This window comes from Pristis pectinata, chromosome 8 (genome assembly GCF_009764475.1).
Source record: "Pristis pectinata isolate sPriPec2 chromosome 8, sPriPec2.1.pri, whole genome shotgun sequence".
Classification (NCBI taxonomy): domain Eukaryota; kingdom Metazoa; phylum Chordata; class Chondrichthyes; order Rhinopristiformes; family Pristidae; genus Pristis; species Pristis pectinata.
Genome location: NC_067412.1, coordinates 14032344 through 14059173, shown reverse-complemented (window position 1 = coordinate 14059173; position 26830 = coordinate 14032344). Strand labels below are relative to the sequence as shown.

General features: G+C 40.3%; 1 protein-coding gene across 2 annotated transcripts in view; it reads left to right on the top strand.

Annotated features, from left to right (window-relative positions):
• Positions 1-4345: 4345 nt before the first annotated feature.
• Positions 4346-26830, top strand: part of LOC127573065 (tektin-3-like) — a 46297-nt gene continuing 23812 nt past the window's right edge. The window contains exons 1-6 of one of the 2 annotated variants that reach the window (XM_052020874.1): positions 4346-4485; positions 5255-5940; positions 13623-13706; positions 15608-15678; positions 19859-20002; positions 25144-25366. In XM_052020874.1, coding sequence (XP_051876834.1) covers positions 4365-4485; positions 5255-5940; positions 13623-13706; positions 15608-15678; positions 19859-20002; positions 25144-25366 — 1329 coding nt within the window. In that variant the 5' untranslated portion in view covers positions 4346-4364. Of the gene's footprint in view, positions 4486-4805; positions 4937-5254; positions 5941-13622; positions 13707-15607; positions 15679-19858; positions 20003-25143; positions 25367-26830 lie in introns of those variants that run through there. The other variant, XM_052020875.1, reaches the window with a different exon arrangement.

Below are 26830 nucleotides of genomic sequence, written 5' to 3'. Positions count from 1 at the left end.
TTCTTGCTCTGTTTGTGTATATGCATAATTTTCTGACTCTTTAGCACAGTACTGACAGTGTGCTGCGTTAACAGAGATTTTCTCTATGGGACAATATGTTAAATCAAGTTTGTTATTCAAATGGGCACAAAAGGACACATAGCACTATTTGTTCAATAGCAGGGGAGTTCCTCTGATGTCCTGGCCAACATTTATCCCTCATTCAACATTATCAAAAACAGAGTAACTGATCATTTATTGATATTAATTACATGATCTTGTGCATAAATTAGCTACCATGTTTTAATAGCAGTGTTTACAGCTTAGAAATATTTAGTTAGTGACAAAATGCTTTCAAATGGCTTGAAGATGCGAAGAGCACTGTATGAAAACACATTCTTCCTATTTCTCCTTGCCATTTGTGTTCTTTATCCACACTTCTTCACTGCCTCCATGGTTAAAATTCCAGCTCATAAGAAGGAGCCATTTCTACTTATCTGTTTGAAATTAAAATGTCACTTTTGGTAAATCCTTAAATTGATGCTTTGAGCCTGTGCTTTGTCATTGCTTTTCTCTACCCCACAATCAATTATGTGAGTATGGACAAAATTAGCTCAAGCATAAAACAACCATATCAAGTAAGATACGTGCACTAATATTCAGAGTAATTTTATCCCCAATTTACATCTTCAAGGAGTATTTCTGTTTATCCTTTGGGAAAAAGAAATAAAAGTAGATAAGGCAGCCTCTCAGACCTATTTGATTCGATTGTGGTTGATCTGACATAATATCAGAAATGAAATACCCATGGAAATTAAGATAAAAATATTAGACGTCCATTGGGTATGACATCATAAAGACAAAGTAACATCATAAAGCTGCTTCAGCAGCTTGGGTTACATAGCACTGAGTGTACTGTAACTATAGAATATCAAAGTCAGCAATGGCACATGAGAAGTATCTCCACTTCTGAGACTGCCATAATTGATAAGTGACTACTAACATTACTGAGTTGTCTATCTGGTCAGTATATGTTCTTGTGCTTAAACAGATTTTTCTCCAGATTATTCTCTTGTTTTATATTTATTTTGTTCAATTTTAGTTTAGGTTTCCAATAGACACTTGTGAAAATAGTCCAAGAAGAAATGTAGAAATATTAAACTATATATTTCTTTTAGTATATATTATTTCATTTTTCTGTTTGCAGAAATTTTTTTTCATCCAAAGCCATACTATAAAATATAATTTACTGCTTACCTTCAAGGTGCTTCCTCTTCCCAGTGTTTGCCATGTATTCTGATTTTCTTTTTCAGCTTAGCTTTTCTATACTTAGTTTCTTTTCTTCCTTTTCTATCCTTTACTTCTTTCTGCTGTTTCCATTTTTAGCCTGTTACTCTATTTTTTCCCTTATTTCCAGTGCTCAATATTCCTCATGCTTTCTGCTCCTTATGGCACTAAATCTTTCATGGAATAACAACATGGCCACCAGTTTTTCCTTTGTTCACTGGTGACCCTGCCTGCAAGATTTTATCTACCTCTGTCTTTACCTATTCAGAAAATCTCTCTTTTATATTATTCCTGCAATCTTTTTTTTCCACAAATATCTGCTGATTCTGCCCTTGGCGAAGGCAACTTATGATGGAATCAACTTCACAGCTCCTTCTGCATCACCCATTCTCAATGAATCTTGCACATGGCGAAGACTGACAAGATCTAAAGGAGGACCACAGGTCCAGGGGTCCTTTCTGAAGGACAGCTGACTTGGGGGAACATTGGAAAAATAAAACCATCATAAGGACAAGAAGCCAAGATTGGGAGCCAGGAAGCTAAGATCACTATATGAGTCTGGCACCTTGATTCAGTCAACCATAGAGGCTAAACAGCTGCATATCATATCTTCTGGATAACAGTAGATCGCAGAGTCTGGCAACCAGAGAAATGCCGTAGATGACTGCACCATTGTATCATCTAGAAAGGAATCAGTGTTCAACAGCAGAAATCCCTCATATATTATTCACAGCATTTAGTGAGGATCGACAGTCCTTGCTCATTTCATGAATTGCCATGGTCATCTTTGGAACTTGGTGACATGTACGCCAACTGATACTCCAGACTCGATTACAAAGAACTGATGACTACACTGCCAGCAACAGTGTTTGCAGGTACATTACTGCAATGTCAATATCTTTTTCCTAAGAGAATTCAAAGCGCCTACAGGAATTGTAAGAACCATATTTACTACCACAGATAATCAAGCCACATTATTAGAAGTGAAGCCAATGGAAATACAGAAGACTTGCTGCTTTTCTGCACCAAATAGCATCTTTATAAAGTTACAGAACAAAGGACAAAATGTCTATGGATATGCTATCCTAATAATAGTCTTGTACTGATGAGATAGAAATTGTAAGTTATGATGAATAGTTAGGTTGCAGTGCTGACTGCAGATGCCATCATTGTCATCACCACAAGGTTACCAATAAGCAGAAGGACCTCAGTCTGCTTGGCACACCTGGACATCATCAAAGTAAACAGAGGGGACTATTGATAGAAGATATGAGAAACTGGACGCTGACTGTTCTGAGGATGACATTGAAACTCAGAGGGCTGTCTCCAAATTAGTACATGCAATCTGCCAAATCTTTGCATGGAACCACAAAGAGAAAACTTAATCATTAAATAAGCCAAGATGCTTTTGATGTTTTGGAGAAAGGAAAGTTAGCATGTACAGAGGTAACATGAAAGTCCTCCTCCTAATAACCTCCCCCCAGTGTGAAGGCAAATACTACGTCCAGGGCGGTCATAACTTTGCCTTTCAGAAAGTGAATTAGATTAACACCTATTCGTGTAATTGCATCAGGATTTTGTTTTTGTACATCAGGTTTCTTTGTTAGGCATTGTAAATCAGCCACCTAAAGACAGGAATAGCCAACTATTATCGACTATATGGTGGCATCAAAAGAGCCCTGCAGTTACACTAAACAAAGCTGTGTCCAGAATGGTTATACACTTTGATCTAGGCCGGCCAAATTCACTTGGACCCACACAGCTATGCAGAATTTGAAAAGACTCAATTTAGGCATTCACACTTCATTGTTCCACAGGCAATAATTTCTGGCCCATTGCCATGATCCTACTGGCAGTGGAAGGAGTTAATCCAGTTTGTCTGCAATCTGAAAATGCTGGATGTGATCTTTCCACACAGAAGAAATTTCTGTGACTATTTGGTCAAACTTTTGAAGATAAAATGCGTAACCAAATCGGATATGTTTTGCAGAAGACATTGTGGGTAATGACCTAACATGCTTTTTCCAGGGCTCTGATCAGGATCAATCCATGAAAACATTCCACCATAATCTCAGAGTTTACAGTCAAACTAATCCATTCTCTACAAGCTTTCTTTGATTCTAATTTTCAATTAACCTTTGTGTCTAACGTCTGCGCTGTTGTGATTAGCATGTTTCTGAAATGTTAACTCTACCAGTCTCTGCTGTGTGCTGACTCTGTTGGTTGGGTATTAGAAAGATATGAAGGAAAAGGGGAACAGAGTGGGAAATGGCTGAACTCAGCCATATCTGTATTCAGAGCTCCTCTGGAAGTAAAAGTTGGCACAAACGTTATTTCTGTGTGATAAAGACCAAGTATTACAAAAAGATTATTGTAATTGTGTTTTGTGCGTGTGGTGGGGTGAGGAAGGAGGTGTTGATTACACGATAATAATTGATGATATCCTTGAGAACCGGGCACGCTTCATATTAAGTGAATTCGAAGATCCGCATAGGCTGTTCAATTCATTTACTAATTCAAACAAGATCGCTTTATCAGGAAAGATACTGACCATCACTTACCTATTATTACACTGTGCCATCAGATTAGTATTTTAGGGCAATGGTTTTTATGATACTTTTTCACGTGAAATAAGAATTGACATTGCAACCTTTCCTAAATAACCTTTAGCTCCCCCGGCCCGGGTAAATAGAGGCGGCTGAAATGATTGCTGCAGTTATAGCTTCTTTCCTTTTTAGCGAATAGAGCACTTTCACGTTACAAGGGAGTCTGGGATAGGGTCGCCTCTTAATTGAACTCTGAATTGTACTTGGAGAGCAATGGAATCTTAGAGGAGCAGGTTGGAGGGAGAGGGCGGTGACGTTTAGACTAAGCTGGAGTGGTAACAGGAGATAAACAGAAAAACACGTCAGGCAGAAAATGCAGTAGATGTGCACCTTAAACTGTGGGGAGGGGATCAGAAATCCCACAAAATACATGCAGTGAATACTTCAAAATGTTGCCCAGAAGCTGCAATGTGACTGTTGCAAAATGCTCAAGATTAAAAAGGGGATGGGGTGGGGTGGGGGGGGGGAAGGTTTAATGTATGATTAAGTAGGATGGATGACGCACATTTACCCCTTTGCATCAATCATCTGATTGGAATCAAGTCATCTCTCATAGGCTGCAATCACCACAGCAGGCGTCAACATGGAGGAGCAAGATGGACCCCTGACTCGAGTAGGCGATGTTTTCGGGCTGGTTTCGGTTCCTGGAGGCCTCTCAGCCCCCAGCGCACAACCTCTGCACCAGCAGCTGACTCCGTTGCTAAGGGTCCGGGATGTTGCGGCGTCCCTGGCAACCGCCTGGTGCCCTGATCCAGTGCACAGTTGCATTGAGATGCGCGCTGCGGAGCGCAAGCACAAGCGGCAGCGCTGCTCTCTTACATGGGACTGGGATAAACTAAGATGCAGCAAAACGCGTGTGAGCTCAGGGGTTACAAGAAGCCGTTAACTCGGAAGTGGTTCTCCGTGAGGCACGGACACCCCTTTTATGTTTCAGTGCAATATTTTTGTTTCTTAACAAAAATAACACACGTTCCACGCTGCTACCCGCGATGGGTGCAATTCACCTCAGGCGTCCCATAGACAAGACCCGCTACCGTTTTAATTGCAAGGATGATGTCAGTAATGTATGTCTTGGTTATTTCGAGAGCTACATGATGGACCACTTTATAATAGCTAGCTTTATGATGTCGTGCATGTCATAATGCGTCGTAAGAAAGTTTTATGATAACCATATTATGTCATTAATTATATGTGCTCAAGATCCGATGCACTAACCTTTTAGTTGGGTTGACTAGATATTGCATAGCGCTTTGTAGTTTGACGTGAATAGCTTTTTTCTGCTTTATTTAAAAAAAATCAAGGTTTCGATGCCTTAGTCTTCTGTTCAAATCAAAAACTGTTTATCATAGTTCCAAGCTAATAGGAGTCCATTTATTTTGTAGGCACTGTAGCCACCATGTATGGCAGATGTTGTACAACAGATCTGGAAACCAGGTGCAGTAGCGTTAACTTGCCATGGAGACCGAGCACCTATTACAAGGTTGCAGGTGTCAACACCACTCTTGCACCCTATACTAAGAACCTGTGTGGGAGGCAGTACCCTGTGATGACCTCGTATCCACCAATGACCTCCTGCGCAACGGTGAGCGGGGGTCCCATTATCAACTGCCCCGTGCCTTCGTACCCTGTGATGCATTCATGTCCGGCAATTACTCCACGACCACCAATAAACTGCCCAGTAGTGAATCCTTGCTCTGTGATAGACCCATGCCCTTCAATGGATCCATGCTCCCCAGGAACCTCTAATCGCATAGCCCTTTTCAGCAGATACACCCCAGGTGAATGGTTGGAGGCCAACCACAACAACTACAAGCAATCCGATTGTTCCAGGCACAGTGCTGAGAAGCTCAGGGAGGACACCTCAAGGCTCATCCAGGACAAAGCTCAGCTTACAAGGAAGATACAGAATGACACCAGTGCCAACATTGGGCAGAGGGTAGAGGACATCAGCTTCTGGAAGTCAGAGCTCGATCATGAGCTTGACCAAATGATCATGGAGATCCATGCTCTTGGTCAAGTGAAGAGAAGAGTGGAGAAAGCATTGGAAGAGACAGATGCACACCTCCAGGTCAGAGAAATGATGATACCCACTGTAGAAAAGAGTGGAAAATGACATAATCATTATTAATTCCTCACTATATATATTATACACTAATAGCATTCAGCACATGCTTAATTTTGGCAGTTTTGAATCTGAGATTATTGATTATTAAAATAGATATTGTAGGATGGTTATAAACCTAATTTTCTGAAGCTGGATATATCAAATTTTAGAAAATGCAGCTTGGAGTGATTAGTCATAGAGTCATAGAATAATACAGCGCAGAAACAGGCCCTTTGGTTTGTAAGTTAAATTTACAGCTTTCAGCTATTGATTCGAAATGCTTGAATTTTGTTTTCCAGTTAGTGATGCAGTTTGAACTGTCACATTACCATCCTCTCTTGGTTACCCAGCTGCTCACTATTCTATGGCTAACTTGATTTGATTTTGACTGACTATTCTAATTAATTTGATTCAATCAGTGGTGACTTTGGAATGCACATTTTTATGGATTTCCAGTGTAAAAGAAAAAAATTGAACTTTTTAATATGCCTATTTTAAGTTACATATGTCCACATATTTTAAGCAGAAGTCTTTATTATTGTCTGATGGAAAGATCTGAGCCAATTAAAAATAAAGGAAGAGTAATGCAACTGTGATATCCAATCCCTTTTGAGATTCTCCTGTTTAGAATGTATATGATGTGTTGTCCCTTGGTCACTAAAAGAGAACATTATTCAGCTCTGAAGTTAATTTGATTTTATATTTAGTTTTCCTGTGTGATGCAGGTGTCACTGGCAAGACCAATATTTATTGCACATCCCTAATTGCCCTTAAAGAGGTAGTGCTAAGCTGCCATCTTACACCACTGCAGTTCTTCTGGTGAAGGTACTTCCATGGCACTGTTATGTAGGAAATATCTGGATTTAGACCAAGTGATGAAAGGATAGTGGTATATTTCCAAGTCATGATATTGGATGACTTGGAAGGGAACTTGCATCTGCAGCCTTTCTTGATGAAGGAGATTGTGGATTTGGGATGTCTTGTCAGAGAAGTCTAAATGAATAACTATTGTGCATTTTGTGGACACCACACAATGCAGCCAGGGAACACCACTGATGAAGGGAATAAGTATTTACACTGAAGGACAGGGTGCCAGTCAAGTGGGTTGCTTTGTCCTGAATGGTGCCGACCTACTTGAGTGTTGTTGGAGCCGCATTCATCCAGGCAAATGGAGAGTATTCTGTCACCCTCCAGGCACCGTCATGACACAATAATTGAGCAATGAGAGATCTTCAAGGAGAAGATACTTTGGGTACAGACGAAGCTCATTCTTAGAGTGAGAAGAAAGGCAAACATGACTAGAGCTCCCTAGGTGAATGGAGACAATGATCAAATCACAAAAATTGGCTTGTGTTAAATGTCAGATTCATAAAATGGTAGAAAAATAAGCAGAACCCAGAAAATGTACAGGATAACTGAAAAGTGAGATACAGGAATAACTGAACAGTGAGAAAAGTGAACAATAGAAGGAAATTTCTCTGCTCAAGGTCACTGGTGGCCTACCCACTAAACCCATTCTTATTTTTAAAGGGTTCTCTGGCACAAGAATCCAGGTTTGACCCAATCAGCATGATCCTGCACAATGCCAGGTCTTCCTTTCACCAATCCTACTGAATTGCTTTGACAGCCAGTTAACTCGCTGGCTGTCAAGGGGCTTGAGTGTCAATGTCTCTGACATCACATTCATAAACATTTAAAAACTACTAAAATTAAAAGTACTATTAGTTACTAATTTTTAAAAAAATGTGCGTTTAAACCCATTTAAATTAATACAATTAAATTATAAATTAATTAATCCTCCCCCATTCGTCCCCATTGAAATGATTGGAAGCATTGAATCTACACCAGGTTTAACCTGGCACTGGTTCAGACATCAGGTTCCCCTGTGTAACTGCTGACTGTATTGCTGCATCAGAGTGCGCTGGTCTCTACTGGCTGTGTGGAGGTTTGTGATTGATGTGTTCAAATATGCCTAGATGGGAGTCCTGATCTTCTGCACTGGGGTAAGGTGCCAGCTGTTCCACAGGAAACAGATGGCTTCTCTTGCAGAAATTTTGGGTGATGGTATGATCTTGGAAGAATATGGGATGTTAAAGTTCTTTATAAACATACAGATTATCAAAGGAAAGATGAGGCTGATCGGGAATGAAAGAGGAAAAAACATCTTCTAGAAGCTGTGGGAATGGCTGAGGTTCTATCTTCGCAAAGGTAGCGGATGGTGCTAATGTCACAGTAGAGGTGCTGGTAAAATTGGGTAGGGTTTAAAAAAAAAGGTCTTTGAATGGTGGCAGTACTCCAGGAAAGTCACCCACTCTAGATGGGATACATCTAAGCTGTTGATGAAAGTAAGGTAGGTGATAGAGTCATAGAGCACTACAGCACAGAAACAGGCCCTTTGGCCCATCTAGTCCATGCCGGCCTGGTTTTCTGCCTAGTCCCATCTACCCGCACCCGGACCATAGCCCTCCATAACTCTCCCATTCATGTACCTATCCAAACTTCTCTTAAGTGTTACAATTGAACTCGCATCTACCAATTCATGTGACAGCTGAGCTTTCACATCTCTTTGGATAAAGGAGTCATACTCGAGAATTGGAGGGTTCCATATGTTGTTAGAGAGTTTATGCGTCTTGGTATATGCTGGTTGGCAATGCAATTGGTGGAAAGATATCCAGCGATCCCAATCTGGGGTGAGAGTAATTTACATTTGTAAAAGAGTGAGTAAGAAATTGTAGCCGACATGGATTTGTTGCAGGCAAATCATGTCTGAAGAAAGATGAAAAACATGATGATGCTGGAAGAACTCAGCAGGCCAGGCAGCATCCATGGAGGAAAGCAGGCGGTCAACGTCTCGAGTCAGGACCCTTCTTCAGGACTGAAGATAGGAAAAGGGGAAGCCCAGTATATGGGAGGGAAAAACAGAGCAGTGATAGGTGGACAAAAGAGGGGAGGCGGGGTGGGCACAAGGTGGTGATAGGTAGATGCAGGTAAGAGATAGTGAAAGGCAGGTGTGGGGGAGGAGGGGGAGAGCAGATCCACCAGTGGGGATGGGTCAAAGGTAAGGACAGAAAGAAAAATAAGGTTGAAAAAAAAGAGGCTAGGAAAGGGAAGAAGAGAAGCATGGTGGGGGTGGGGACTACCTAAATTGGGAGAATTCAATGTTCGTGCCGTTAGTCTGCAAGGTTCCAAGACGGAAAATGAGGTGCTGTTCTTCCAGTTTGCGCTTGGAATTCTCCTGGCAGTGGAGGAGGCCGAGGACTCTCATATCAGTGATAGTGTGAGAGGGGGATTTGAAGTGACTGGCAACGGGGAGATGTAGATCGCTCCACCTGTTTTTCTCCACGGATGCTGCCTGGCCTGCTGAGTTCCTCCAGCATCATTGTGTTTTTCATCTAGATTCCAGCATCTGCAGTCCTTTATTTCTCTGTTTTTCTTTGTGTGTCTGAAGAAAGTGTTTGAGTTCATGCATGAAACAATAGAGAGAGCGAATTGATGAAGAATTTATATAGCCAATATGGACATCTGGGGTCTTTGATCTGGGAAAGAAAGCAAATTGAAAGTCAAATTCAAGTTTATTGTCATATGCACAAGTACATGTATGCAGGGGTGCAATGCGAAACTTCAGTTCCTCATTGGTTGGAGTCGTACCCAGCCCAGAGTTGTGGTTAGCACAGCAATTGTTTGCAGATTAGTAACCCAGAGACCTAAACTAATATTTCAGAAACCCAGGTTCAAATCTCACCATGGGAGTTGTGGAATTCAAATTAATCAGTAATCATGGAATTTGGGAAAAAAACAGCTACAACTATACTTGGTAATGTAGACCACAGAAACTACCAGATTTTTTGAAAGAAACAATCTGGTCCACTGTCCTTGAGGGGAAGAAATCTGCCATTCTTATCTGGTCTGGACAATATGTCACTCCAGACCCACCCCCTTGTGTTTAACTTCTGAATGCTCTTCGAAATGGTCTAGCAAGCCACTCAGTTGTCACCACTACCTTCTCAAGGGGCAGTTGAGGATGGGCAATAAATGCTGGTCTTGCCAGTGCTGCCCAGAACTCTCTTCCCACCACCCCCTCCCCCCATGGAAAAAAAAAGGAATGAATTAAAAAAGTCTCAGTCCCAGGCCATAATTATAGGAGTTCCCAGGTCATTGACGTAGGCCTACTCATCCCAAGCTACTTCAACAATTAACTTGTGGTGTGGAGAAAATGGGTTTTAAGAAGTGTGATGGTCTGTGCTGGGGCAGAAGGGAGAGAGAGTAATTGATAATGGGATGATGGTGAAGAGCATAAACACATGATTAAAACTTCAGAGGACACATTCTTTCCTTTGCTGCCAGGCCAAGGGAAGGCAGTGGGTTATGGATGAATAATGGAAATGTGAGGAAGATATACAAGACCATTCTGAACATGTAAAGGAAATAATCAGCATGTATTCATGGAAGGTTGCATGTCAAACATCAGAAGTTAGCGCTAAGAAAAATAAATAGTAAATAAAAGTAATGCTTACTCCAACAACTTGCAAAGGATATAAATAGCTGCTGTGCTGGGCCAAGTCCTGGTAGTAGTCATTAACATACTAATTAAGCCAAAGAATGGAGTAGCAGGAAAACAAGTTTGCCCACACTAATTTCATGTTAAAAAAATAATTGGCTTACAGTTTCTGAAATGCACTAAGTTAGCAGTAATAAATGTTTTATTCCAAAGAGTAGCTTCATTTCTGTAATACATAAATCAAGCACAAAATTAATTGATCTGCACTCTTTGACCTCCATAAATTCCATTTTTTTTCATCTTTGACTTTTTTTTCCAATTTTTAATCTTATCTGTTTTAACTCTTTGTTACCCATCTAAAAGTGGTAAATTCTGGACCCATTCCTGTGACTCAGTGATGTGGTAGAAGGAAGATAAAAAGCTCCAAAGAATGTGGATCCTCCCCATTGGCCATGTCAGTGATCATTACTTTAAGTTAGAGCTTATCCCTTCTTCGTGCCCTGTGGCTCTGGTGCACAGATCCTATATTAATCAGCACGTTGTCGGAGAGAAAATCGGACTATTGGTCAAAGTCTTTTTAACATAAAATAAAAACAGAGAAGGATTGGAAAGCAGAGTCCTGATGAAGGGTTTCGGACCCAAAACATTAATTGTTTCTCTTACCACGGGTGCTGCCTGGCCTGCTGTTTTTCTCTTCATTTTTAATTTCATATTTCCAACATCTACAGTTTTTTGTTTTTTTTTCCACCCATGGTTTTTAAACAATGTTATGTTCATAAGGCTAGTAGAAAGATGCAATATTAGGAACACATTGGTTATTTTCCAAGTTCAAATGTATCTGAGTAGGCAGATTTCACTTAGCATCTCATTTGATAAGCATTGGTTGTAATAGAGTAACACTCCCTCTGTACTGCCCTAAAGTATCTGACTAATTTTATATGATCAAGTCCCAGATTGATGAATGATACCACAACATTCTGGCTTGGAGAAGATGAGTACGACTGATTGAAGATGACATTGCATTGATCTTGTATCAGATATTTAAGAACTCGGTTTATTATCAGAATTAGCATAAGCCACAAGTGAGGATTATCACTGAAATACCATAAATAATGACAGACTGATATTGGAATTTCTCATCTTGGCTGTAGAGGTGCCCATCTCCGTAGAATCCACGTCCCTAAGAGCTACCTTGTACAATTAATACACTGTGTGGGTTTGGAGATATTTTAGTTCATGGGACTTTCTTGAGGACTGCTCATCTATCGGAAAACCACTGATGCATTAATGTTAGTAGACAGAGTTTTTTGGGGGAAGTGGTGTGTTGCCCACTATGTTGATGAAGATAGGTGGTTTGTTAAACTATGTGTGTCTTTCACTTTTTTCAGCAGTTGTTCTTTGCACATTTTTGATTTTCTCAAAAGCTTTAATCCAGGGACAGGAAAGATATGAACTTTATTTTTAAGTACTTAAGTGCCACTTGAGAGAAGACCATTAATAATCAATATAAAGAAACAAATTTGGTCAGTTGGCTTCCCTCCAAAGTGAAATTCAGATGGTAAGACATTTGCAGAAAATGTGGAGAGCTGTATTGGGAGATAATTGACTGAATTTTCTCCCAATGCAGTGTTTAAGTGGGTTGTGCAATCCAATTTCAATTTAAAAACCAAGATCAATAAGTACAATTGGAACTTTCTGCAAGTTCACAAAGTTCACAATTTTTCTTTTAGATCAAATATACTTGTGTTGAGGCAGCTGGGTATTCAGCATGGTATCTAATGGTGTTTAATGCTTGCTTGGGCACCACTTCCTTACTTCATGCCTGAGAAGGTGCAAGGCTGTGGAGACCGGCTGAGGGTGGATTTCTTTAAATAAGAAACTTAATCCTCATGCTAACTCTGCCTTGGCCCCTCATTCTCATGTCTATAAATTCTCCCTCAAGTAGTTGTGAACACTGCCAAACACCCCTACCTTATCTTTGAGGTCATGATTATTCTTTTCCTTTTCTTCTTTTGGCTAATGCCTCTGCTCTGCAATCTGCACATTTTGTAAATTCATGAATGTTAAGTCTGTTTGTCTCCTCACAGATGCTGTCTGATTAGTTGAGCATTTCCAACATTTTCTGTTTTACCTTAGCAATGAAATTATCTGCATTTTGACAGACTATAGTTTTATCTGGCAGTGGTGTTTATTGAAAACCTCTGATAATTCTAGAATTACTGCCTGAGATTCAATTTTGCAGGGTTCAAAGTTTAATCCTTTGGCTTCCCTGGAACATTAGTTAAATTGTCTCTTGTTCTGCTAGCTCTTATTTTCTTCTTTGAACGGTTTCCATCAGGCCTTATTTAATTTCCCCTCTGAAAGCTGACAATGCAACACCCCCTCATTTTTGCAATGAAGTGCCATTGGAATTTGTGCTTAAGTCTCTAGAGTGGGGCTGGAACCCATGACCTAAAATGCTACCTTTGTGTCAAGGCTGACACTCATTTTTTAGATCTTCTATGGTGCTGCTCAAAACATACAAAAAATATGAGTTAAATAAACATGGAAAACATTTGTTTTTCTCATGGACTAAAATTACAAACTGAGATTGTTGTATCCATTTGCAATGAATATCAAGCATAAATCTAAAATTCATTCTCTGTTCCCCGCATTAAATGGGCAAATGTGCCTTTGAACTACTATGCTTCTGAAATTTGGTTCAATTAAAGTCAATGGAAGTAAATTTAGTAGAAGCAGATTTCAGTGTGCATGCATTACTACATCATAGGTTTAGCAGAACCAACAGAGGAGGAATTTTTATCCCAATAGTTTCATCTGGATATTATTTTCCATAAAGTATGCAGTTACATAATTATTTTCAGAACATCTCAAAGCACTTCACAGCCAATAAAACACGTCTATATATGTCTGTATGCTGTTTTCCCAACATGTTACACATTAAACTACCAAATGGGCTCCTATAAATGATGGGAGTGAAACTAATGATGTGCTTACCATTCCTATATGCATCCTCCTAGGATTTTAACTTCTCCTGACCAAACCTATCATGCTTAATATAATTTCAACACATTTATGGTAAGTCCATAAAAATGCTCCGTAAGTTTAATATGAATAACTTGAGGATATTCTTTGTGGCTTATTTCAGATGGTTCAAGAATGTTTATATCACCGTGAAAAGAGGATGGGCATTGATCTGGTTCATGATGAAGTGGAAACACAGCTACTTGAGGTGAGTTATTGGATACCATTGGGCATTAAAGCAAAATCAAGTTGGTGTTTATTGTCTGTTGACCGCTGCAGCTGTACCTACATTTCACCAGTAGCCAGAAAACACCATCCCCATGATCCCACTGAGCAACAACCCCTATTACGTAGCCTGATATTGCAAGGCTTTTTAAATCGATTTTGATTTTGGAACCCTGTCGCAGTCTGTATCAGAATGTAGGCTTGAGATCTGGTGAACCCTAAAACCCTAAAGTTTTAGAACAATGATCTTCTCAAAAGTGTGTGTGTCAGAGTACTGTATTGCAGGGTGATAATGAATGGTTAGTGCTGACTTGTAGTGCAGTCCCACAGTTGAAGGGTCTGAGTGAAATAAATCATAGATCTCAGAAGCCTGAAGATTACTGCCAATAACTCCTCACTAATGAACAATGCATATTGTTTTTCAATGGTGGAAGCTGCTTGAACTGGTTTAAGAACTGTCCAAATCCATTTGTTGATTATTGGGATCTTGTAGCCCAGGGGTATTCACTAATCAGTGTGAAATTATCAGCAAATGTGGCTTTTTTTCTGCACATTGTTAACAAATAGGCTGATGTCAGCAAGGGTTGTTTGTAAAACTGAGACTAAATCCCTTAACGCGTATGACGTGAAAAGTTGCTCAGCTGAAGCTTTGTAACTTTTAACCTGCTGCCACTCGGATGTGGTCACGTTGATTACCCCCTTGGTGTTCTTTGATTTTTGCTACCAGTTTTAAAAGCTGGCTTTGGCAAAACTCAACATGAATGAGGTAACCCAAAATTAACTTCATGTTCTGGTCGTAAAACCAGGGCAAAGGCTTGTGCAAGAACCCTGAAATATGCAGACCAGTGCATTCCGAGCATTGAATGTAAGATGGCGTTCTCCATCAATAGCAGAAATTAAAGCCAAATCCATGAGTGGAATGTCAAGGGAATAACCAGTGAACCCATTTCTGAATGCTGAAGTGCCAAGATTGATGCCTTGAGTAGATAAATGCTGAGCCCAAGATGGCAGAAGGAGGCTGCTACAAGACTGTCTCCTTCACTGGGAAACTTGGGGCCTTTATTACAAAAGCAAAATATTGCAGAAGCTGGAAACCTGAAATAAAATGAGGCTGGTGGACATACTCAGCAGGTTAGATGGCATTTATGGAGAGAGAGAAATAGAGTAATGTTTTATCAGAGCATAAATGTTATAACCTCAAATATTAATCGTTCTTTCTCCACAAGTACTGCCTGAACTGTTGAGTATTTTGAGCATCACATCCATTTCAGGGACTTTATTGCTTTTCCTTCCCACTATCTCCCATATGTCAGTCTGGAAGGGTGACAGATGGGAGGGAATGCTAGTGTATTCACAGGGTCCAATAGCCAAGGTACATTGTGCATTGCATCGTGCTCTGCTCTGCTATGAAATGACAAAAACTCATTATTTGCTGGTACCCATTTTCCCATTCTTGGGGTCTGTACCCACTTTGGAAGGGTCAGAAATAAAACAATGTAAATGACATTTTTATCAGTAGTTCAGGTGTCAAGCTTGTTTCCTAGTCCAGACCCTTCACACTGAGGTCCATCTGAGCCTGTATGGAAACCAATTTTTCTCATTCGTTTGACTCCAAACTTCCATCATTTTGGACATAATGAATTCCTGGGAAATTTTGCCCTGGGCTCATTCCCTTTGCATCACTGGCCTCTCAAGGGGCAGGAAGAGCTTTCTAGACCGGGTGAATCATAAGTTTGTTATGTAGGCTGGAGCTTGGTGTATCTAAGGCCTGTCACCTTCCTATTGCTCCAATCTTGCTGGAGCTGCTGGCACTGTACCAGAAGGCAGGTCACAATCACCAACATTAGAAAATACTTCTAGTTTTGTGTTGTTATTTGTTAAAAGGAAATGAGAATAATCAAGTGCATTCAAGAAAGATTGAAAAGAGGCATAGAGAGAGCCACTGAACAACTTGCGTAAGTAATTTTTGAATTTGCTATACTGCTGTAATTTTGAATAAAAGTTCATCTGATGTAATCAATCATTATGTTTATGCCTATCACACTCTGTGTGTGTGTGTGTGTGTGTGTGTGTGTATACACATATATATATATAGGAAAAAGTTTCGTTCATTTATAATTAAAACAAAAAATTAAATTGCTTATTTTTATGTTTTGCTTTCTCTTTTATCTTCCTGAACATGGTGGTCTGAATGACTTCTATACCGTAGTTTTCTGACTCTGTCTTCCAATTGTGGATGTGAAAGGTGCCAGCCTGATCAGTGCCAACTTTCAGTGCAATCCCATTTATCCCCCTTGCCCACTCATTATTCTGCAACCTATTACCTCACAGGTGCCCATTAACACCACACTCCCCTTTCCTGATTCTCCCACTAGCCACATATACTGGGAGCAATATATAGCAGCCAATTCACCTACCAACCCGCACATTTTTAGGATGTGGGAGGAAACCGGGAGAACTGCAAATTCCAGACAGACAGCACAGGACATCAGAACTGAACCTGGGTCTGGTGCTGTGAGGCAGCTGCACTACCTGTTGCGCCACTGTGCCACATGGTACTGCTGATTGGGACCTGAAGGACCTCCGAACCTTCTACCATAGTGACCTAGCCAGTAGCAGATAGTATCTACTGCCTGTTGCTACCAATTGGGTAACTGGTTAATCTGAGTGTGGAATGTGTTGGAGCAGACCTGGCCCTGCTGAGCCCATTTAATACCATTAAGGCAGCAGGCTAACACCATGGGACCATTAAATAGCATCATACAGAACAGAAACAGGCCCATCAACCCACCATGTCCATGCCGACCATCAAGTACCTATCTACATTAATCCCATTTACCAGCTTTTGGTCCATAGTCTTTTGTGCCTTGACAGTTCAAGTGCTCATCTAGTTCTTAAATGTTGTGAGTACCTGCCTCCACCTCCCACTCAGACAGTTCATTCCAAATTTCAGCCAGCATCTGGGTGAAAAAGTTCTTCCTCAGATCTGCTCTAGACCTCCCACCCCTTACCCTAACCCTATGCCTTCTAGGTTTAGGTATGAGGAATTCCCCACCCTCCAGTCAGTCTGCATGGATCAGGCTAGGTTTTCATCATGCTCCACTCCCCATCATCTCCTCTTTTCTCCCTTCATTCTCTCTTATCCCTTTCTACACCCTCCCTAATCCCAACTGCCATGCACCCATCTTGTTGTTCTTGAAGGACTTGTCTGTGGGTCACTTCTTGGATTTTTGACACCTCCCAACCACTAACACCAGGAAGCTTGCCAGCAAAAGGTCTGGAGCTGGGTAAGAATGAGGCCTGGATTTCTAGGTCGAAAGACCGGAATGTGTGCTCCCATGGCTTTACGTCGGATAATGACCTCTCATCTGATCCTTCACTGGTACCATACCCAACAGAAAAGTACATTAATGTGCATGAGAACAAATGAGTTTCAGGACATGTTTCCTGTCAAGTACATTCACTCCCCTTGTACATGGATGGAGTCATGAAAAGAGGCAAATTGAGCCTTATAACAGAAAGCTTTGGGTCTATAAGACCCCAAAGTACTAGTAATTAATAATACCTCTACTGGTGAATTCAGTTGTTGAGTGCATTTAAACATGAGCATAACGGATTTTTGGATGGCAAAAAGATAGGGTGAGAAAATGGAGTTGAGTTATCCATGTCCTTTTTAAATAGCAGAGCAGGCTTTCAGCACAGAGTAGCCCATCCTGCTTTTTTTTGTGTGTGTTCTTAAAACAAGATTTGATGTTAAATGTGTAATGGACGTTGCATGCAGAATAGACTCCTGCCTAATTAATGTCGCACTAATATGCTTCTTAAAAAAAAGATATGTTTATCTATTCAGTAGCAGAATTGAGGAATATAAGGACTGGAACTGATGATGATCAAGTGCTATTTGGAATACAATTAAGAACTACTGAAGTGATCTATCAGTGAGGGCATCTGGTCAAAGATGAAAATGCAACAAGACATTCGATCAATATTCTGGAAGTTGTTTCATGTACCTTTTAAGTGGAGAGGTTTGGGACCTTACTAGTTGGTTTTAAAGGTATTTTAGGAAAGCAGGCCTCCAGTTGACTTTGGTTAGCTTGTTGATGAATGTTCTTCCATCCCAGGAGGCTGGTAAATAACTTGCAGCGGTCACAATTGGCAATCCGATTGTGTCCACTGATTCCCTTCCATTCCAATGGAATTAATGAACATGTACATGAATTAAGTTAATCCACCAAAAGAGCTGTGGTTGCCAACTTGTTTAATAACAGTAATTAATTTGGAAAGATTAATTAATTAATGTATTACATTTCATTTGTGGGTGCATCCAGGGCTGATTTTTTGCAATCGTTTTTTTGGCTGCATTCATTGCATTATTTCATTACATTTGATCAGTAAAGATTTGGAGAACACCACCAAGGGGTGGATGTGTGTTTCCATACACTTAGATTCTATTGCAGCTACGGGTAAGGCCCTGGGTTGACAATGGCACAAGGCAGGACCGGAGAGTGAATATGTGCCGCATTATCATTTGAAGGTCCCTATTCCTTTGTGCATGTCTGCAGGCCCTCGCATTTAGAATCCATGAAAACATTCTGCTATTGCTGGTTCAGTTACGCATTTTAATTGAAATTTGGGATTCTTGTGGGTATCCACAGAATAGGGTATTTGTTTTACCCTTTGCTTCTGCCTTGTGCCACAGCAGTCACTGGTAAATTAAAACACATGGTCAGATAAACATTATGTTCATTATTGGCTGGCAACCTTTCTAAGTCTTTTATTTTGACTAATGCATAGGTTATAGTACATTGTGAATGAGGAGAGTTTTATTATAGTAGAACATATGGTTTTTGCAACTTTTGGCTGGGAACATAAAATACTGAGCATTAATCATATCCAAACCTTTCCTTCAGTCCCACATGCTGAGGCCAGTCTCAGTATTTCCCTTCTACTTGTATGTTCTTTTTTGCCCATATCTTGCATTAATTTCAGATTCTTCAGTGCAGCCACTTTTCTCACTAAATGTGTCCTTTATTTTGTCATCTTTCCTTAAGTGAACATGTAAAGGAAACATTTAACTGAGCCAGGAACATAGTAAAGAGGACTAAAGGCCTGGAAAGTTGAGTTCAGATTCCACCCCAGGGAATTTAAATTCAGTTGATCAAATAATCTGGAATTGGTATCAATGATGATGACCATGTTGTTAAAAGCCCATTTTATTCACAAATATCCTTCAGAGAAGGAAATCTATCATCCTCGCTTGATCTAGCCTGTATATTGACTCCCGATCCACAGGAATAATGTTTGGGAACCCACTGACATGGGCTAACAAGCCACTGTTACGTATAACTGCAGCAGTTCAAAAAGACGGCAGTGGAGAGAGTGCAAAAGAGATTCACCACGATGCTACCTGGAATGGAGGGCTGTAGTTATAAGGAGAGGTTAGATAGGCTGGGTTTATTCTCACTGCAATATCGGAGGCTGAGGGGTGGCCACACGGAGGTTTATAAAATTAAGAGGGCCATAGCTAGGGTAGATGGTCAGAATCTTTTCCCCAGGACAGGGAAGTCTGGAACAAAAGGACATAGGTTGTAGGTGAGAGGGGAGAAATTTTAAAGGAGATCTGAGGGGTTTTTCACACAGGATGGTGAATATTTGGAACAAGTTGCCAGATAAGGTAGTGGAGGCAGATACTATTATGATTAAAAGGCATTTGGACAGGTGCTTGGATAGGAAAGGAGTAAAGGAATATGGGCCTAATGTAGGCAAATGGGGTCAGCGTAGATGGACATCAGAGTCGGCACAGACGGGGTGGGACATAAGAGACGTTTCTGTGCTGTATATTTCTATGAAGATGGCTCACCAGCTACTTTAAATTTCTGACAACACCCAAAATAAAATAGGAGTTGCCTGTTGTTTGACTAGCTTTTCTGCCTATTGTGAATCTGACCATTCATGAGCAGAGCAATTGTGGCATTGAATCAGCAAACTGAAAGGTCTTCTCACATCTAACCTCTCAACCACATCTTAACCTCTCAACTACTAACCTCAGCAGCAGCAGGTAGGGTGGATCTTTGCTGGAATCACCTTCTCTGAAGTAACCTTGCAAATATGAAGTTTCTCTTTTTATTAATACAGAAATAACAGGGCTGCTCAGCATGAACTGGAAAGAGACCTATGTGATAAATGTTCAGCGTACTGGATTGATGATAAAGCACATCAGTTGAAGAACACATCAGATGGTATCAACTATTACTGTGGAATTGAGCAAGTGAATGCTACGTAAGTGCAATAGCCCAATGTGATTCTTTGGAGAGTTGATACTTAAGATTAACGCATTAGAAGTTAGCCGAAGGACATGAAATAAGTAAGGCTTGAGCAGTGAAACCCCATTAAACATATTGTTTCACGTGGATTGTTGAAAGGAGATGGTTGATGGGAAAGGGCAAAAACTGAGTCCATGGTAAAATAGAACAATATACCCTGGAAATTTTTCTGATGATTTTGTTTTTATGGAGTGGATTTTGACATTTTGTAGTGATGGCAGATTGGCAGACTATATTGCATCTCTCCAGCTTTCTATTTTCATTGAAATTCTCCTGATGGTTCACTTGGAGACGTGCAATAGACTGCAGACTTCTTGTTCCCAGTGTGTAATGTCAAGATGCATCAAGTCCATGCCAGAATCGTCTATCCACAGTTTTACTTTGAAGCCATCTCGCTGATGGATAGGAGAAGGGAGAACTTTTCACAGCACTCAATCTAATTGGCCCCTAATGTACATAATCTCGTAAATAAACAGCTTGCCGTTAAAAGGGAAGTTGTGATAACAGAACATAATGATCAATTTGTTCACAATACTACAGGTGAGATGTGTGAACAAAGCTATTTCCTTTAATGATGACTAGTCAGATGCACTGGTACAAAAGTACATCAGAAGAGACTGATCTCATTCAGAGCTGAAGGCTTTCCTTAGTGCAGAGAACAGTGTAGACCTGTGTGGAAAGTCTTCACCCAAAAGGTCAATATATCTACATCCAGGCAACTTGGACGTGACTACATCTGAGGAGGAATTTTCCCAGTTTCTCACGTTGCATACCAACAATGGCACAAAACCTAAACTGGCATTGCTATTGTTCACATTTTCCCATTGTATAAAATTTGTTGGCACTCATATTGCAGCTGCAGATGGCATACCTGTCTTTGTAAACAAGGGTACAGACTCCTGGTCAAAGGTCCTTCACTAATGTTTGGGGTTTTTCAGTGGAATCACCAATCATGGCTGCAGCAGTTAATGCTGGTCTGTGTTTCTTCACCAACAGAGCTGCTGATGCTCTTGACTTCCACACAATGAGGCATAATTTTGGTTTCTTAATGCCTACTGATGTGCATAATAATTTGTTCACTTGAATGTTATTCACCACAAACTTGTTTAGGTAGACCTTGGAGATGAAGACCAAAACTGTGGTGATGAACTTGCACCCAGACACTGTGTTACTCAGTGAAAGCTCAGGTTGAAACCTAAACCTTATGTCACCCACTTTACAGAGCTTTGAAGGACACAATGGTCCAGATCTCAACTGAAGACTCTGCTGGTGAGATTGATGGAGATGAAAATGCAACAAAGATGAGCAGATAATTTATTTGAAGTCAGAGGCTGAATTTTTAGGCCTGTCCTTATAGTACTCAGTGTGAGTGCACATTGTGACTACAGTGCTCTTTTCATGCCTAAACCAGACAATGGCATATTTCTATCCCCAACTGTCCAGTTAATGCCTTCTTTTTCATATGCAGTTGCCTCTTTGTAAATGTTGTCTCAGATCATATCTTTCTGACATGTTCAGTACAAATTGCCTGATTGGTATGCATCTCTATGATGAACTTGGAAAATGTGTAGTGTGAAAGCTTCATGTCTGCAATCCCCCTCTTTGCAAACAGACATCCTGTTTCAGATGCTGTCTGTTGGCGGATGGAAGAACTCTGAGCTCGAATATCTTGTAAAGCACAGACAACAAAGGCAGATCTCTGACTCATCCAGGTTCTTGTACATACACCTGTAAATGCAGAGTCTTAAGTAGTGACAATTGCTTAAAAAAACATCTTGAATGCTCTTTTCACCTGCATTTGCTGGCCAATATTGAACCTTATCCTTGTCTGCACAACTCATTCAGAATCTCTGAAGAAACAGAAATGTTCAACTTTGTATGCAGCAACTCAAGTCTCATTTTGAATTCCCAGGTTGTGAGCTTTACTGATACAACTACACGGCAATAAGCCAAGTGCTTGAGTTCCAATGACCGCAGCCAATAGGTGAGATTCTGGCAGGGCGGTGCAAAGCCTACAGGTTAATTGACAATGGCCAGGGAAAAAATAATGAAACAATTAATATGCAATGAATAAAAACAATGCAAAACTGGCAGAGACTCTTGCAAAGAATGTTATAGAGCTGCAATAATGAGAACAGAAATTATACCGACAAAGCAGAACAGAGTTGCACTATAAGAAGCCCACTTACACTATGTGGCCCTAAGATTACGCCCACACAAACCATGCACAAAAAAGATGTTTATCAGTTGGCAACTTGCTCTCTTAGAAGATCTGATGTCATTGCGCCATTTAAGTATCACACAACTCAAATGATACCTTGCATACTTCTAGTGTGACCCCATTTTATGTCCCCTAAATCATACCGTGGAATATTGGGCTTCAAAGCTGAGAAATCATTTTTTTCTTCACTGATAAGGACAAATTATATTTTGAGATTGGCAGATTCCAAATAATGTGACTATTCTAAATAAAGGTGTTAAGAAAGGAGATCTGTGTAATGCCTTTCAATAGCAAATGAGATCAAGCTTCAAAAGTATTTACATAAGGATGATTTACCTGGGGTTGCGAAATACTACTCAACTATTGTGTGTGGGGAAAGCCAATCCATTTTTACTGTTTCTAAAGGAGTGCTTTCTGCTCTTGAAATTTCTTTCCTGTGCTCTTGAACCTCTGTCCGACACAAGGAGATTCAGAACATTTGCAGCATCTAAAATGTCGAAGAATGCACAATCCCTCCAAAAGTCACCTTGAACCTGTACATGAAAGAAGTCAGATTTGTGGCAGGTGTGGTATCCGTCCATCCAAAGTGAAAGCATTAATATAAGTATTCAAGATAAACTGTGGAAGGGTGCAATTCTTCTGAGATTGGACTGGCTATTGATGATTGCTGCTGGCTATTTACCGGTCAGAAGTTGTTCCAAGAGTGATCTTGCATTTAAAGATATACTGGAATAAATGAACAACTTTCACATCATCCCAAATGCTTTACAACCAATTAACTACTTATCAATTGTAGTCAGCTTTGCAGGAAGCACAGCAGCCAACATGTCTGGAGCAAAGTTCCACCAATGTAATAATAACCAGAAGTATGCTTTATTGATGTTGAATGAGGAATAAATATCAGCCTGGATATCAGAATAACTCCCCTGCTCTTTGAAATAGTTTTCTTTTATATCCATCCAAGAGAGCAGTAAACCAAGGCCTTTTCTATCTCAAAAAGCATCCCCAATAGTACATTACTCCCTTAGTACTAAACTGACGTCTCAGGCTAGATTTTTAAACTTGAACCTCTGGAGTGAAATTTGAAGCCATAATCTCTTAACTCTAGTAAAAGAGCTACCCACGGAGTCAGACCTGTCATTGAAGAACTCTCAACTGTAAAGCATGCATTTTAGTAAAATCCAATCATGTGACTCACAGTCCTGGGAATTCCAAGGCTGGACTGTCCATTGATGATTGATGGTGGTGCTCATTGTGAATGTTGGCCCAGAATGTAGTCTGTTGATGTCCTTCCATCCTCACCACTGCAGCTATTTTCTGCCAATGCTTTCTCATGAAAGTGGACACTTAGATGGAATATTGGGAAGCGTGGTGACTGTGAGGTTGTACTGAGGGGAGATCTATACATTCAGAGCACATTAGCACTTAAAGATATTTAATAAATTAACTTGATTCATCTTTCCTTGCAACATGCTAGTTCTACAACAGTCTGAAACCAATGGCAGTCTATCCATCGCTGACTGGGTTATTGTTTGCCTACAGCTGTTGTAATAATTTTCTGATTTCTCTAAGAATGGAGACAGGAAGGGGTTTCCAAAGTAAGTACAGACCTGCTGTTGCACTTTTCTCTGGAATTTGCCCTGAAACTGTGAAAGAGAAAAAAGGAGTAAATTGAGCTGTGCTGTCTGTTTGGCTCAGGCACCACCGCTAGATAAATCTTTCCATCAGCAATGCCATCTCGCCTCCAATAAAAACATTAGAATGGTCGGTGCTGGAAAAAACTATTAGCGAACATACATGTTTTTAATAAAGACAATTGTGAAGGGCTACAAAATAGGCAGAATAGTTGTTTCTTCACTTGATTGTCTCAAGTTCCTCTTTCATTACAGGTTGTCGGTACAAATTAACTGCATTCAGGCATGGGTTCGATTAGCTCTGCAGTGGATGGTTTTCTTTTAGCAGTGATTTTTACCAAGCAGTATTCTAAACGAACATTACTGTCTTGTTGTGATGTATGTTTACCTCTTGTCGAATGACCTCACCGTTAGTAATGACCACAGAAGAGCCTGTGGCCTCAACTTCCAACACAAAAGAAACATCAAGCTTGTGGTGTCATGTTTTTGAAGAAGAAAACCACAGAAGGAATGTAATAAATTTTTTAAAAAATTTCCTGTCCTAAACATCATTTTCCAATCAAGAGCAGCTGGCCGCCTTAAACATTTGGCAGAGACATCCAGCAGGAACGTATTGGTATATTTGATATCCATTCCCCTTCTCTACACATAGAGTAGCAGATTCAACTCTGCAGCTCTTGATGTGGTGGTACTAAAGGAGTTATGCCATCCACATCTCTGATCTATAAATACAATGAGGAAATCATCATGAGCATGTTCCAGCTCCTACTTAAATGGTTTGGCATGGTGCAGACACTAAGCAGGCTGAGTGCACCAGCACACTTGCTATGATACATTACACAGGAAGAGTTAAAGAGCTTGTTTGGATGAACACGCCTGCCTCCATTTTAACATTCTGAATCATTAACTGTGGTTGTGGAGGAACAGAGTTTGTAAACTTATATTCTCTTACCACAAAGATAAACAACACTTCTGTCGCTTACTGTATGCCTGCTGACTCAAAGATTCCTCTGTCTCTCTGGGCTTAAGTGGTACACTTCATTTAACTGTTTATGTCAAGTACAAGAAAACCTATAGTGGAACTTACATGTACTGATGATTTGAACTCTGTGGATAAAAATATAGAATATCTGATTGATTAGATCTGTAAATATTAATAAAGCCTGTTTTTTTAAAAATAAGGCTTTAAATTCAGTCTAACTTGAATTTTATATAAAGCAATTCGTGTGTGTATTTTGTTAGGATCTCAACCCCTGCTTCCTGGTTGAAGTATACAGAAGACAACATTTTACGTTCACAGTGTGAGCGGGCAGCTTCATCGAGACTGCGAGACGAGCTTGAAAAGCTTCTGGCTGCCACGTCGGAGGAATTGTGGAAGCAATTTAACAATGTCAATCTTGCATTTACACATCGCATCTTTGAAATTGGTGATGCCAAGAAAAAGTTACAGATGCACCTGGCAAAGGTAAGGGATGTAAACTGAAAACATATATGTGTCTGAGAAATGTGGGGTGTTTGGAGAATGCAGTTTTACCTATCCATGGTAATTTTGAGCCTCCTTGAACTGCTCAGTGTTGTTGGGTCAGAGAATTTCAGGGTTCTATCCAGGTGTTAATGAAGAAATGATGCTGTACCAGGATGTAACTTGATGGAAATGATGCTGTATTTTTTTTCACGGTTCTACTCATGTCCTTGATATTTGAGGTAACAAGTGGTAGTTCTGGCCTTGTTGTAGTATATCCAGAGAAACTAAAAGTCCTGGTGCTGGGAAGGGGAGAGGGAAATGGATATATTGAGTTTTGTAGTGGATTCATCATTCAACCAAATTCCTCGTTTCTTGGGTGTTATTGGGGCTACACCTACCCAGCAATTAATATATTGTGTTCCTGAATTGAGGCATTATTTTCTAAATTTAGCACATCTGAGTGGGTAATGCCAATTCTATGCTCTCCTGACACAACCCTGCAATTATAAACCTCAGTGGTGGTGAATGCAGGTACAGGTTACCGTAATGGTACTTCCTCCTTTTGATCCTGGGACACAAAAGGTCATTTCTAGCCCAGTGCTAAGTTCATATCGTGGACAAGATGTCTGATGATGCTGTGCTTGTTTTACAGGTGTAAAATAGGAACCCAATAATTCACTATCGCACTATGATGTGTAGTGTATGTGTATACATTCTGAATTCGAGAGCATCACTGCCACATTGGTAGAGGTATCAGAACGAGTATCTGGGGCCTGCCCTTGAAAGGCATTTGCAATACTATCTGTTTGGTGGCCCTGTTACTAAAATGGCTCAGGGTGCCATTAGGGTGGCTGCATTCAGGAAAACCAAGTCTACATTTGGACTAACCAGTGGTCCTTAAAAGGATTGCTACAAGCCACCACCAAAGAAAGGTGTAGGTTAAAAGTAAACTGATTGTGGATGTTTAAGGTGAAGGAGTGCTTCTCATGACTCCATATCAAAACTATTGGGTGCTGACGGCCCCCCTCCTGTTTGTTATTTCAGCCTAGTCACTCTCTTGAATGCCTTGACTTTTCTCTCAGTCACAACCTGTTCCAGTGTCAAACCTGCCCTCACTCTTGCAAGACTTAACCTTGGAAATGAAAAATCGAATGGACTACAGACAGATAAGTCCAGTTGGTGTGACTGATGGAGTCTAATTTCACAGTTCTGTGTGTAGATAATCCCTTTTATCAAAACACATTTGCTATTTTGTATTATGCTACAAAGTCAGTACTGCTGATATATTCCCAGTTCTTGGTCATAACACTTTCCCCCTTCTCTGGCATTTCTGTTCGCAACATTTATTAGTGCACAAATCTCAATGTTTTTGGGACCGATTTGATCAAACAGCTAAATTTATGGAGACTCGTAGACATTGGAGAAGGTCTTTTCTCTGCCTGAACATGTACATCTTTGCTTCTA